The sequence below is a fragment of the Penicillium canariense genome, assembly GCF_028826845.1.
Source record: "Penicillium canariense strain IBT 26290 chromosome Unknown utg000007l_segment0_segment0, whole genome shotgun sequence".
Taxonomy (NCBI): Eukaryota; Fungi; Ascomycota; class Eurotiomycetes; order Eurotiales; family Aspergillaceae; genus Penicillium; species Penicillium canariense.
The window spans coordinates 2170057-2183366 of NW_026622734.1; the positions used below are offsets into that span (position 1 = coordinate 2170057).

At 52.6% G+C, this 13310-nt stretch overlaps 6 protein-coding genes across 6 annotated transcripts; 3 read left to right on the forward strand and 3 right to left on the reverse strand.

Moving 5' to 3' along the window:
• Nucleotides 1–305: 305 nt before the first annotated feature.
• Nucleotides 306–1675, reverse strand: N7482_009807 (translation initiation factor eIF2 subunit beta; the record flags this gene model as incomplete). Its single annotated transcript, XM_056691931.1, has 5 exons — nt 306–479; nt 532–568; nt 680–1238; nt 1324–1411; nt 1664–1675. The coding sequence occupies 5 exons, from the start codon at nt 1673–1675 to the stop codon at nt 306–308; spliced, it is 870 nt and encodes a 289-aa protein (XP_056539637.1).
• Nucleotides 1676–2070: 395 nt separating this feature from the next.
• On the forward strand, nt 2071–2508 carry N7482_009808 (uncharacterized protein; the record flags this gene model as incomplete). Its single annotated transcript, XM_056691932.1, has 2 exons — nt 2071–2347; nt 2405–2508. The coding sequence occupies 2 exons, from the start codon at nt 2071–2073 to the stop codon at nt 2506–2508; spliced, it is 381 nt and encodes a 126-aa protein (XP_056539638.1).
• A 1356-nt stretch (nt 2509–3864) lies between these two features.
• On the reverse strand, nt 3865–5879 carry N7482_009809 (uncharacterized protein; the record flags this gene model as incomplete). The annotated part of the gene is made up of 3 exons (XM_056691933.1): nt 3865–5213; nt 5272–5341; nt 5391–5879. 3 exons carry the CDS (start codon nt 5877–5879, stop codon nt 3865–3867), a joined length of 1908 nt encoding a protein of 635 aa, XP_056539639.1.
• Nucleotides 5880–7531: 1652 nt separating this feature from the next.
• N7482_009810 (RNA recognition motif domain-containing protein) lies at nt 7532–8397 on the forward strand (the record flags this gene model as incomplete). Its single annotated transcript, XM_056691934.1, has 5 exons — nt 7532–7551; nt 7684–7756; nt 7832–7938; nt 8011–8285; nt 8357–8397. The coding sequence occupies 5 exons, from the start codon at nt 7532–7534 to the stop codon at nt 8395–8397; spliced, it is 516 nt and encodes a 171-aa protein (XP_056539640.1).
• A 760-nt stretch (nt 8398–9157) lies between these two features.
• On the reverse strand, nt 9158–10572 carry N7482_009811 (gamma-glutamylcyclotransferase; the record flags this gene model as incomplete). The annotated part of the gene is made up of 5 exons (XM_056691935.1): nt 9158–9688; nt 9852–10047; nt 10125–10224; nt 10340–10371; nt 10478–10572. The coding sequence occupies 5 exons, from the start codon at nt 10570–10572 to the stop codon at nt 9158–9160; spliced, it is 954 nt and encodes a 317-aa protein (XP_056539641.1).
• A 1508-nt stretch (nt 10573–12080) lies between these two features.
• N7482_009812 (putative short-chain dehydrogenase/reductase family protein) lies at nt 12081–13143 on the forward strand (the record flags this gene model as incomplete). Its single annotated transcript, XM_056691936.1, has 2 exons — nt 12081–12958; nt 13020–13143. The coding sequence occupies 2 exons, from the start codon at nt 12081–12083 to the stop codon at nt 13141–13143; spliced, it is 1002 nt and encodes a 333-aa protein (XP_056539642.1).
• Between the last annotated feature and the right edge of the window lie 167 nt (nt 13144–13310).

Below are 13310 nucleotides of genomic sequence, written 5' to 3' on the forward strand. Positions count from 1 at the left end.
TTTATTCATGGCCCACAGGCCTGCTCAGCTGCAGTGCCAGTGTCTACCCTACACTATGCCTTCTGCCAAATGCGTGAAAAACGCTTAAAACATGTGATAAGTGGTCATATCAGTCCATTTCATGCCAAACTGTTTCTATCCTTCGTATCATTTCCTCATCTCAAATTCCATGCGGTAGGAAAAAGATACAGTCCCGGGGCCCTATTTTCATCACCGAAAGTCGTAGGAAATGACACGCCATAAAGAAGAGACCAAACAACTCCCTCCTCCACAATATGCCAAACCGCCCAGCTCCATGACTCCGTTTAACCAGTGCGCTTTCTGCGGCCGACCTGGCTTCGGAAACCGGTCTTGATGGCGGCGACCGAACGGCGAGATCCACAGGAGTTGCAGGTGACGAAGTACAGACGGTTCTCGCCCTTGTTGAGTTCGGTATCGGGGCTGCGGCAGGTCTTGCAGGTAACGTATTCGACGATATACTGTAGATCACTTAGCAAACGCTCCCTGACCAGGTGAATGAAGAGAACCTACCTTGCGCAGAACGCTCTCGAGTTGCTTTCCTTGGAATCTGGTCAATCAGAGTTAGTAAGAGTCAATAAGAGTCCGTCAGAGCCAATCGGCGTGAAATGGAGTCATTTCAATTCCATTCCTCTGAGGATGACCAAAAATTGCAACTCACCGGCCCTTGATGACTAGACGCTTGCTGCCATCCACACTGCCACTTGTTCCGAGTTCTGCGAAAAGGAATTGCATAACATGCTCATCAGACCGTTTCATGCGCTTGCAGATATCGGCAATGTTGGCGAAGATGGTACGACGGTTGCCTTCACGCAGACATTGGGGCGGGGGAATCTTGTACGCCTTGGTGCCGCTGGAAAGCATGTCGGGGTGGTGGCTCTCGATCAGAGAGAAGAAACGCGAAACTAGGAGAGAGTATGGGATGACTTGGGTAGCGTCATGTGCCCAAATACCGGTGCCGGCCTCGAGATCACCCTCGGGGATGGAGTCCTCCCCTTGCTCCTTGTCGGCGTCTTCCTCGATACCAGCCTCAGCCAGCTTGGCCTCAAAATCGCCGGCATCCTTCTTGGGCTTCTTCTTCTTCTTCTTCAGGGCAGAGGCATCGAATTCGCCGTCGGCGGCGGCCTCGTCGGCATCACCAGTCTCCTTGCTGGACTTCTTAGTCTTCTTCTTCTTGGACAGGCCCTTGAACATGTCGGTGACCTCATCGACCTCGTTGTCTATATATGGGTAGGGTCCGTTAGCGGGTCTGGATAGACAAGCGTGCGGAGCTCGAGCTGTGTGGAGACAGGATGAATTTCGTACCGACGGGCTTCTCAGAGGCCGGTGCCTCTGTGACCTGGCCGTTGGTATCCATGATGACCGATCCTTCGCTGAACGCGACCGACTTGCGCTGTTTCTGGGTAGTGTCGACTTCCTGTTCGGGGTAACCAAGGCACCAGGTTAGCTGTGAGGCCGGAAAAAAATCACAGAGATAAAACAAAAATGAGCGCAGAGAATGTTTCAGGAGGATGGAAACCGGTCACTAACTCAAGCTGGCGAAGGAGTGCTCTGCGCCAGCAGTAAGGTTATTGGCCGAGGGGTATTGTGCAGATTCAAAGAAAATGTGGGAGGGTCGGCAAAAAAGAAACCAGGTGTGACGTACGGCGTCCGCCATATTGGGTGGCTGTAAGATTTTGATCACTCCACCACCGGGGGGAATATGAGCGATTTGTGCTGGTGTAAAGATCGAGTGATTCGCGATGAGGTCGACAATGTCGAATTTGACCGAAATCTGAGATCTCCACTGTCGCTGGGGGAGGCGAGCCTGTTATCGCGGGACAGTGGCACGTGACCGTGACTCAACCATATGACAGAGTCACGTGTCGGCTATTACGTTTGGGATCTCCGGGCAGTCAACAGCCCGCTCCAGACTGCATCTCCGACTATACCTCCGCCCCATCGTTGCCAGTAGATGCTTCGATCATAGCTCGGGCAGTAGGCAGGCCGCTGCTCATTAAACTCTCTTTTACTCCTTTGATTTCCGTTTCTTTTTCATAGACTTTCTCCGCCATGGCGACCCCTTCCCCTGCCGGGTCCAATCCCTCCTTCTCCATGTCCGCATACATGGTTCCTTCGCGAGAGAACTCCTATGGATCTGAATTCGACGACGATCTTGCCTCACTGCCCTCTGAAGCGACGACAGACTCCGACTTGGACACCCTTTCCGATGACTACTCCGATGCCGAAGCGGAATGGCGGGAGAGCATTGAGCAATTGGAGCTGCTTCTGACAATGGTTCTGGTGCCTTTTATTGGCAAATATTTAGGCCGGCGGTGTGCATACTGGAGTAGGTGAAAAATCCAAATTTATGGAAGAACACCAAGCTAAGCACCGATCCTGACAGGTTGGACAAAGTTCATGCAATGGAAGTACCCGGTCGAGGTCGTCATCACGAACCCGGGCATCTTCAAAGGTGCAGGTTTCATCGAGGCAGCTGCCAGCCTATAACGCGCCAGACTCTCCCTCCGCCTCGATGATCGTTCTACATGTCTCCGAGTTCGGATGCTTCCATCCCCACACCCCGCATATCCCTTCCGCATCTCCCTTCCGAGCCCGAATGCCATACCCTCGAAACAGGTCTTGACCCACAGATGCAAGGGTCTCCAAAAGTCCTGGTGAATTGAGTGCATGCCAAAACGTGAACCCGGAATCAACCCCGCTACACCTTGAATAATCCGCCAGCCCTTAACTGGCGGTAAAAGACGGAGACCCCTCCCGTTACAACTTTCCAACAGCGACCAGCCTAGTGGGCAACTGCTGTTGAGAATCTCACTCTGGAGATTGTTTTATACCCGATCAATTGATATATCCTAGAATGCAACCCGCTCATACAAATGTAGATCCATCTCACAATCAAGAAGTTAAACGTGAACTACATTCAATGCCCTGGCCTCTAGTCAGCAGATCCGCAAGCTACCCTAGGGTATATAGCTCTGGACACATACCTCAAAGGTCATGGCATATTCGATATGATTCCCCATAATCGACGCAACACTCGCGCCCTCAGCAATCCCAAACACACTCGTGTAGGTCAGCCCAACTACACCGCCCCTCTTACCCTGCAAAACCGCGAGACCCTTTGTGCTTCTGTGCCTAGGATATCACTGCACTGTAGGAGTGTATGACCAGACAGTACTTCTTTGTTTTTGATGTTCAGGGACCTTTGCCTGGTGCCTTCTGCACCATCGACGACTATGGTTGATACTGGGCCGCCGGTTAATAGTACTACCATTGTTTTGCCGTATTCTCACGCGCAGATGTTGGCTACGGGCTCGAAGAAATAGGTTCGGGGCCATGCGCCTGGAATCAGGAGCATGGCCGGCTAGATTCTCGGATGACATGGTTGATAACTAAGGGTGCGTTCAAAAATTGGCAGAAAGGAATATCCTTGGCTCACAACGTACAATAATGGATTTTCCACCGTCGGAACTGCTACTCTATGTCTATAGGCGAGGGCGGCATGGGACTGGGTTCCTTGAGCTTGATATTTGATATAGCCTGGCTAATTTCTGGGAATTATGATTGTGGGATGAGTATAGAAGAATAATGGTTTGCTACTCTATTATCTCGGGATGGTGTGGGATGGAATGGATCATATACAAGGCGCGGACGTCAACCCTTTCGTACCGATAGAGTGCTAGTATGAGGGTTGTGGTGTAGGTGTATCTTGCCCTAGCTATAAATGACAAAGTTGGACATTCACAAAGGTATGGATCAGCAGCGATACACCCGCTCCGCAGTTGATGTACATTGTGCATTGGGATAGAAGGTACGCGGGAGACATACAGTACTCGTCTTCATAGATCAATAGAGCCTGTTTGGTCTCCAGAACCCTTGGGGAATTGACCCGCGACCCGAGCCATGGGCGGTTGTTGGGGGAAGAAAGGGACCCATGAAATGAGTCGTGGATGTCAAATTAGTACCTTGTTCTATGGCCCTTTCAGCCGGGGAAAATGCAGGTAGCTTCGTATTTGTGAACGGCCTATCTGGTAATGTTGCATGCCCCTCTTGTAGGTGATGAGAGAGATGGGCGAATGAAGAGTATGGATTTTCGACACCAATCTGGTCACAAAGCAGCGTGTCAACCGAGCCACAGAACGATGAAACTCCAGGAGGAGAGAAAGGAGGAGGATTATTCCCGTGGTTTTGATTCACATGTGCCAGTGCCAGCTGCGAGGCCTCATGCTCTTCTGCTTTCTGTTCAAAGGGTTGTAGGTTCTCGCTCTGAGTGTTGAAGATGGCGCCATATGCTGCATCCAGTGTCTCCAAAAAGATATCGTCTTCCTCGACATCAAGCTCCGATGCTTTCAGGTCGACACGAGATAGAGGGAGCCGCTGAAATGGCGGGAGGTCAGTGGTGACTTCAACCTTATGGTTGTGAAACTGGTGGCTTCGAGGGCCACGAAACACCTCACCCGAACATAAGCGACAGAGATTCGCCCTGCTCTTGGTCTTTGGCGCAGCTTCTGAGCTCGTCCACCGCGATGTTTTGGCGTGTGTAGGACTTCGAATAATTCCTGAGGCCATCGGGGTACTCTCGCGATTCTCATCGCGGGTTCGCACTCGATCGAAGGAATGGAGGGTCTGACTCGCTTCCGGTAGCCAATAGGCCTTTCGGCTCTCCAGAAGGCCCTTCAAATCCTGGAGGTTGCAACGCCCTCCTTCCGAGGCATCGGGCACATTATAAGTGACAGGTCTTCGCGGAGACAGGCCGACATGTAAGATGTTCAGTAGATGAGCCTCCATCTCCTGACTCAGCTGCGACCCGGGCAATTTGCGGGCAGACCGAGTTCCCTGAACAGGTTGTCGCATCTGACTCTGCACATCGGGAGCCATGCTTGAAACGTTATCTAAGCTGCGCTTTGCGGCGATACCTTCGGTATGGAGAGATAGAACAATATCTTGCATCCCAGAAGGATCTCTCTGGTCTTCTTGGCTCGTGTATGCTGGGAGCTCCCCATGCCTCAACATGGGTGGCGTAGTGTCCATCAGCTTTTCCGGTTCACGGAAGATATAATGCGATACTTTCCGGTGCGGACGTTCTTCCCCTCGCTGTCGCTGCATGCGTGGCCCATCACAGATTGTACCGAATCCTGGTGAGCCTCGACTGTTTCGTGACAAGAACTGATTTTCGGAGAATGCAAGGTCGGGAACTGTAAAGTACGGCTAGTGTCCATCGTCGAGCCGTCTCATAAGGGCGCACATGCTTACCCTCGCGGAATTTCATTGGGGATGACGCCCTCCCCTTCCTGAAAATACCCGTATTCCTGGTGTTGCGGAGCTATGCCCAAGGTCAGAGATATCAAGCGAGGCTGCATTTCCTCACTTACGGTGAGCCTTTCACGAGCAACATTCGGTGCATGGAACGCGGCGTCTAAAGCATGCTTTCTGCCCTTCGTTCTTTTGTTTGGGTTCTTGTGTGGCCGTGAAGGTCGTTGTCTGGGAGAGCTAGGCCGCCTGTACTCGTATCTGTTCTCTCGAGTCTTGCGCCGAGGTCGTCGCTGATATACATGGCTTGCATCTTGCTGGGAAATCCGCCGTTGAGAGTCTTGATCTCGATCTCGATCTCGAGTCCGCTTGTTGAGACCTGACAAGTGAAGGGTAGGGACGACATCAGTGGCCTCCAGGGCAATGTGACACCCTCCAACGTGCGCCGTTGGAGCGGCATCCGATCTTTCTTCACCCGGTTCTGTGTCAGATTCTTGGATGACGCAGAAATACTTGGCGATACAGGGAAGCATACCGCCGCCAGGTTGCACCAGACAATCTTCGGGGACTCTCGCCAACCACTGAAATATCGAGTTCTGAACATCCTCCATCGATGTGTGGGAAAGGCTGAGGGAAAGCAGGGTGCGCGGTGCAATCCGTCGATCGAGTTGGCGGGCCGTTCATCTGCCAGTGTGCACGAGGAAGCCACGATCTGCCCCAGGAACGACTCGTCTTCCTCGTCCTCATTCATCCGGCCTCACCAACATGCAACCTCCTCCAATTGCTCCGCATTTCCCAGTGTCAGGCCCATTTGGCCGTCCCCTCCGATAAGGACGCCAAGGTTCAGAATACGGTGATCTGCAGCCCACTTGGGCCAGATCGTGTTGGAGGCAGCAAGGGATCAATTTAACCTTTGCGGCAACGCCCAAGATTCCCCGACAACCTTTTCCGTGGACCCCAGAGATATTCTCTTATTTTTTGGGATTTTACGCATCGGGGTCAATCCGATCCATGCATCGATCATCCTTCGCGTCCGGAGTTCTGCCGCACCGCAATTACAGCCCAAGCGGCATGTGGGGGACCTTGCCCTGCACGAACATTGGTTGTGGGTGATCATTGCGGTCGGACTGGAGCCCAAGCTGGGCTTGGGCTGGGCTAAACCCCCAAGGGACTTGCATTGTGGATGCTGGCCAGATCATGCTGCTTGGTCGCGTCGGCTCAGTCCCCCGCCGAATTGGGGCGAGGAACCCAAGATTGCATACGTCCCATCATGCATGGAAAGACTGAGAGGTACAGACGAGGATCGGGGATACCGCGTGGGCTACAGTGTTCACATGTGTTGACTCTCCAATCCCTCGTTCCTGTTCCCCTCAAGCTGACCAACCTTGGAGGCCGTTTCCATGGATCCCACTGCATGGACGCGCCCCGCCCACGCCCAAGCCCGCGAGGCCCCCCAGGGTTCTCTCCGGTCCTCTTGTCGCGGGTCGGGCAACGCACTACTGCCCGCTATCTCCAATCTCTCCTTCCTAGCGGGGTCCTCATGAAACCCGTTCGCGGATACGTGGTATTTTCTCCTGCCTCTTCGAGGGCCTCGGTCTGCGCAACCGTGGGCAGCCGTTGTAGATCGGGTCATGAAGTTGTCGGGCGATGGAATCACAGTCAAGAAAACACGCAGAGGAGGGGCCATCAGCCGATGCTAGCGGGCATCTCTCCAGATTCAGCCTCGGGTCACATCTAGTTGATGGAGCATAGGAAGGCGGACGTGGTCCCGAAATTCCATCGGCTCAAGATTTAGGCCTGTGGGACTTGTGCGGATGGGTTTGAAGGGGGCTTTATTGAGCAGGGTTGCTGCAGCGAGCGACTCGTCGCATACAATTCAAGACCAAACACAATTCCTCTCCGGCGCAGCTTAGCCGTAGACCCCTCCTTTGGCCTCCCGCCGCAATCCTCGAGTAAGCATCATATTTCCCTTTAGAGCGCTATTATTGGCGCCGGCTGAGCCGAAAATCCCAAGGATGCGGAAGCCCTAAGGCAGTGTGATTGTTACACGGGTTTGACTGCTGACTCGTTTCGCAACCACTAGGATCTCCCTGCCACTCGGCCGGTCTGCCACTCGGCAACTTGCAACTTGCTGAGCACCACCCTCTTGCTCTGCTTCTCCCTTTCAACCCTCTACCTTCCGTGGGTCGCTTCAGTCGATCGATCTTTGCCACTCATCCATTCCCAACCGCTTCTATTCTCCCCTCCGAGCACTGCAGCCATCATGTCGAAGCTTTTTGTTCAGTATGCTGTCCTTACCCGTCCCCGCTTGTTTTGCTTTCCCCTCAGTTCACCGTCCTCCCCTCCCCCTCCCATGATTCGGACTCTGCCCCGGAAAATTCATCCACAACTAACATGAACTGCGGTCGCAATCAGCGGCCTTTCCTGGCACACCAATGATGATACTCTTCGTGAGGGATTCCAGCAGTTTGGCGAGATTCAGGAAGCTGTCAGTATTCCACGACCACCGCCCACACCTCCTTCCTGAGATGAAGTTGCCCAGCGTCTAACCCAGAATCTACAGATTGTCGTCAAGGATCGCGCAACTCTTCGCAGCCGTGGATTCGGTTTCGTGCGCTTCGCGACTGATGCTGAGGCTGATGCCGCGATGAGCGCCATGAACAACCAGGAGTAAAGACTTCCAAAACTTCTTGCCTCCATCCTCCACTAGAAGAACCCCCCCCTAACTCATCTTGTTCGCAGATTCGATGGTCGGGTCATCCGCGTCGATAAGGCATTTGACCGCCCCAGCCGCCCCGAGGGTGGCTTCCAAGGCCGCGGCGGATACAACCAGCAGCCCGGTAATGGATTCCAGGGCGGCGGTGGTGGTGGTGGCTTCGGCGGCGGCGGCGGCGGCGGTGGTTACAGCCGTGGTGGATACGGTTATCAGCAGCAGCAGCAGCCACCGCAGCAGCAGCAGCCCTACGGCGGCAATGGCGGCGGTGCTGGTTACGGCGCGGGCAGCTACGGCGGCTACGGTGAGTTTCGATGGTGTTTGCCAGGCGCGAAGCGTTCACAAGTAGATCACATCAGCTGACCTCTTTTCCAGGCGGCGGTGCCAATGCTGGCTATGGCGGTGGTGGTGGTTAGCCCTCTCCTTTGGCTTTTTGTGCTTCTCAAACTGTCGCTGCATACTAATCAAATGTGTTTGTCACAGGCTGGCGGAACAACAACCAACCTCCTGCCCCCGAGGGCAACTAAGGTTGAGCTGCTCGAAATACCCCATTGACTTCTTTCTGCACACGCAAAACTGTTTTCTTTAACTGCTCGGAGACAAGGGAACTGACGAAATGAAATCTGACCGGATCGGGATTCGATGCAATGGGGCGGGAGCTGGTTTTTGACTTCTTACACGAAACATGCAACAGTCCTCGTTCTATTCTTTGTCTTTTCTATGTTTCCTCCTTTTTAATCTCATATTATGCGTGCGATGAGCCATCGCTGATCGTATCTTGAGGCTTGTGCGAGTAAATACTGATGATTTCCACGTCCCGGCATTAATTTGGTTCATCATGTCTCATCTGTGGTATTGTGTCTGTGTCTTTTGCTTGAAAGTGTGCGGTGTGTCTCTTGCGTTCTTCCTCTGTATTGTCATAAGATGCGATGCGTGTTCCAGTATTGAAGGATAAATGTCTTATTCTAGGTTAAGAACAGTGCGTCAGTGAGATCTGCTGGGATGACATCTATTTACAGCTGGTGCCCTTTGTCCCACAGCCGAGCGTGCTCTGTCCCGATCTTCTTTCTGCGGTATTCAGCAACGGCCAGTCTTCGGGTCTTGTCTCGTCTATCTATCTATTCGCCGCCACGGTTGTTCCCCGAGGGCCCCATCGCCTCGAATGGCCGCAACGGCTCATTCAATCTTATCCCCGAGCACGCACTCTGCCGGTGCGCTTGCCAAATACTTCTTCACATCCTGCTCTGCCTCTTGTTCCTCCCTCACCGCCAGATCACCAGCTTCAATAGCCTTGACTCGCTTCACTAGATCAGTAACATGCACATCCGCAGTCCCCAGCCCTAGTCCCTCCAACGCCTTCTCCAGCAAATACAAATACTCCGTATTCTTCCCACTCTGCCCATGTCCAGCATTGATGACCTGCGCCACGTCCTGCGGTTCACGGTGTTGAGGGTTGCGCAAGAACTGGGGGTTACTCGGCTGACCGATATACACCATACAGGTAATCGGTGTGGCATGATTGGCAATTTCCTGCGGGTCTTCTGAGGGACCGGACGTGGGGTGGAATGGCGTAAAGCGCACGCTGTAGCCGTCGATTTCCCGCTCGTCCAGGTAGTCGTGGACTTCCTCGGCATGCGAGGCGGGGATGTGATATGCGGCGCCCCAGACTTTGCCGGTGGAGGCGGACTCGGATTCCAAGTGCGCTAGCTATTTGGGGGCGGTTATCGGGATTGAGTTAGCTGAGATGTGCAAGTGCGAGATCGGCGACGCTGCTTAAGGCTGAGGCTGAAGGAATCGCCGGCACTTCGAAAAAGCCATGCCGCCCGCGAGATAAGCAGACACAGTAGAAACAGGGAAAACTAGCTCATACCGGATCATCCAGCGTCTCCCAGAATCCGCGCTCGATCACGGTCACGACTCGCCCGGGCTGCTCCGGCGTGCCCCGGTGGTCGGTGCTATCATTTCGCGCTTTGTTAGCGGCCACAGTTCCCTGATAGTTGGATGTTGGAGACCCATTCAAGCTGGACCGGCCAGGCGGCCCGCCCACATGTTGGAACATACCTAGCCTGAAAGAGAAACGCCACCCCGGGTCTGTGTCAGCTTGGATCGCTCTAGACTGGACACACCAACCTTACCACCCTACGATAGGAAGGCAAGGGGGCACTTGTTACTGGGGATATAGGATTCGCATACCTGCCAGAATCGCCGCACGTAGCCGCTAATGTAGCCTGGGACCCGCTGGTCTGGATGTTGACGTCGTTAGCTGATCTGGGTGTGAAACAACCACCGGTTGGTAGATATGGGTTCTATGCAAGGACCACCTTGCCGAGTGGGAGGGATAATGTCACTCATGCGTACCGTAGTGTGGTGGTGGTTTCCAGATCAAGCTTCTAGATTTGGGTTTAGCGTATGTACTGTATGTACTTGGAGGGCACGAAGAGGGCGGGGCTGAATGGTGGCTCGTCCAGCGTTGATGAAATTGATAGATCCACTCACCCATATCCAAACACCCAGAGATCTCCTTTCGGAAAGTGCGCTTTCCACGCCCGTCCATCGGGATGCACCTGGTGCCCTTGCAAAGTAGCCGCCATCCTGTTCGACTCGAGATATATCTGTTGGTGGGGCTATCGAGGCGGGCGCCTGCAATTGTTGGTTCCAAAGGAGCGGCTACAAGACACTTCTCCTTGACGGAACAGACCCACGCCAGTAATTATGAGAGAAGGGGGGGCGTTTAATTTAGTATGTATAAACTCCCAAGTATGTCCGGTATAGATTTATTGGATCGTCGGCCGTCGCTGAGAAATCCAGATTACCCCATGTGTTTGCAGTGTTTGTTCTTCGCATATCGCCATCGCGGCGGGGTTGAGATGGTGCCAGTCACATGTAAAAGTAAGGTATGGAAGCTGAATAATTGTTTCAACGATGAATGCTGCTCGAGCGCAAATTACAAAGAGTGTTTTTATCGATTATGCTACCAGAGGATTTAGGAATCCAAGGCGTGGGAGTTGGTGAGTTGCCTTCTCCGGCTTTTCCCCACACACCACCTAACTAGTCATACATGCCAATGTAGTACCATCCTACTGATTAAGATGTTTAGAAAAGCGCCGGAAGAGTAGAGTCGGCGGAGAGAACCATGAGCCAGGACGTACCAGGCTGACTGATTCACGGAAATATCTCAATTCCGTTCCGGAACATGTACCGGCAGCCCGCAATCTGCTAGTAGAATTGAAGCAACTAGCATGCATGATGTGAGACAAGAGAAGAACGAGCAGAGCAGCCGATTTACATCAGTTTACCTGAAAGCATCTACGTGCAGGGCGAACATCACCCGTCGGTCACGCAGATTGTCTTGGTTTCTGGGAGAGGCAGTCTGAAAAAGGCAGTCATATTACGATTGACCTTCCCGCAGATGGCTACTAGATAAGTTGCCATTGTCTGCTTGAATCGACGCCTAAGGATGAATTTCATCTGAACCTCTTTTGCTTTGGGCTTACAACGCTCCCCAGGTTACTTATGTTACAGCCGGCTCTGGTCTTGCCATGCCAAGGGCGATGCGGGCATTAACACTTCGGAAGCTTTTGCCAGGGATCTCGATGCTTATCTGCAAAAGAAAATCTATATTCCACGCGTCGATGGATATTTTATACTAGTATCCTGTACCCTCAATTATATTACTATACCCCAACAACAAATTATTTCTATCTTTCCGCGTTCATACCTTCTCCAACCAAGCCTACCTTTTGCGTTCCTTCGTGAATATGAGTGCAGCGGGGAGTCTTATAATTGGAAGGTAACTCCATAATATTTTCCCCATCAACTTATCTCTTTCTTCCTGTGCATGAGTGCCTGTCAACAGATGGAAAGTAGGCCAAACCTCCATCTCCATAACGCTCAAAGTCGTGGTGTGGTGTGTTGAAGTACAGTAGAATACTCGGTTGCTGATTGGCTGCCCATGGGCTATGACTAAATTATTTGTGCCTGAGGCGCGAAACCGGTGATGGTCAACATTCCTCTTCCCTCTTGGATTCTTGAGTTTATATCTCTTTTGAACGCCACTTGTTCTACGCCATCTTCTTTACCAAAACACTAGTCCACCAATATGGCAGGGCTCTTCCGTCTCCTCAAGATGCAGTACACTCCCCCGACAGACCCTCTCTTCTCTTTCGCCGGCAAAACAGTTCTGTTGACCGGTGCGACTTCGGGTTTGGGGTATGAAGCCGCCATCAAGCTTCTGAACCTCGGTGTGGACTCTTTAGTCATCGGAAGCCGCAACTTAGAGCGTGGTAACAAGGCAAAAACAGAGCTTGAAAAAGTCACGAACCGCCCTGGCGTTATCCAAATCTGGGAGCTCGAGATGAGCAGCTTCCAAAGCGTGAAAAGCTTCGCTAATCGTGCCACCAGTGAGCTCAAGCGGTTGGATGTTGCACTGCTCAATGCTGGTCTGTGGAACCGTGAGTATGCACAGTCGCCCGAGAACTGGGAAGAGACACTGCAGGTCAACACATTGTCAACGTCATTACTGGCTTTGTTACTTCTTCCGAAGTTGAGAGCGAGCTCGTCTGTCTCGGAGCCGACACACTTAAGTGTTGTCTCCAGTCAACAATTTGTGCGCGTCAAAGCGGAAAGTCTCCGTACTGAGGGGCCGTTGCTGGAACATTTGAATTCTCCAGATCGCTTCCAAGGCCCGAAACAATATGGCATTTCAAAATTGCTTCTAGAGTATGTGATGAAAACCATCTCGAATCTCGCTCGCAATGACGATGGCACGCTGCCTGTCATTGTTAATACTATTAGCCCTGGACTCTGCCAGTCATCTCTAGGACGACAATATGACCGATTATACGAACGATGGCTTGTCTGGATCATGTACAAGCTTTTCGCTCGTACGACCGAGCAGGGCAGTCGGTTGTTAGTGAGCGGGGCTCTTCAAGGCGCGGAAGCGCAGGGTAGATGCTGGCGGAACGATGGGTATCTTGAGTAAGAGCAACCGCCATTGGGTTGTTGGGGGTCAGGGTCGGATTTACTAACAATTCTCCAGTGAATCCAAGGCCCTCACTACCGGACCTGAAGGGAAAGAGCTCCAAGCCAAGGCGTGGGAGGAGATTCTTAATGTGCTGGCGCAGCAGGCAGCAGAAGTACGAACGATCATCCAGCGATCATAGCTGAGATGGGCATACTATGGCTTGTCAACGCCTAAGCTACGCGGGGCTCGTATCGTTCGTATTCTGACTGGGGTATATTTATAGGCCGAGTGGAGCCTAGTTCAGCTGGCCATCAGACCGTGGGTTGCAGAGGTTTAGTTTCGCAACGAGGCATATTTTGAGTGGGC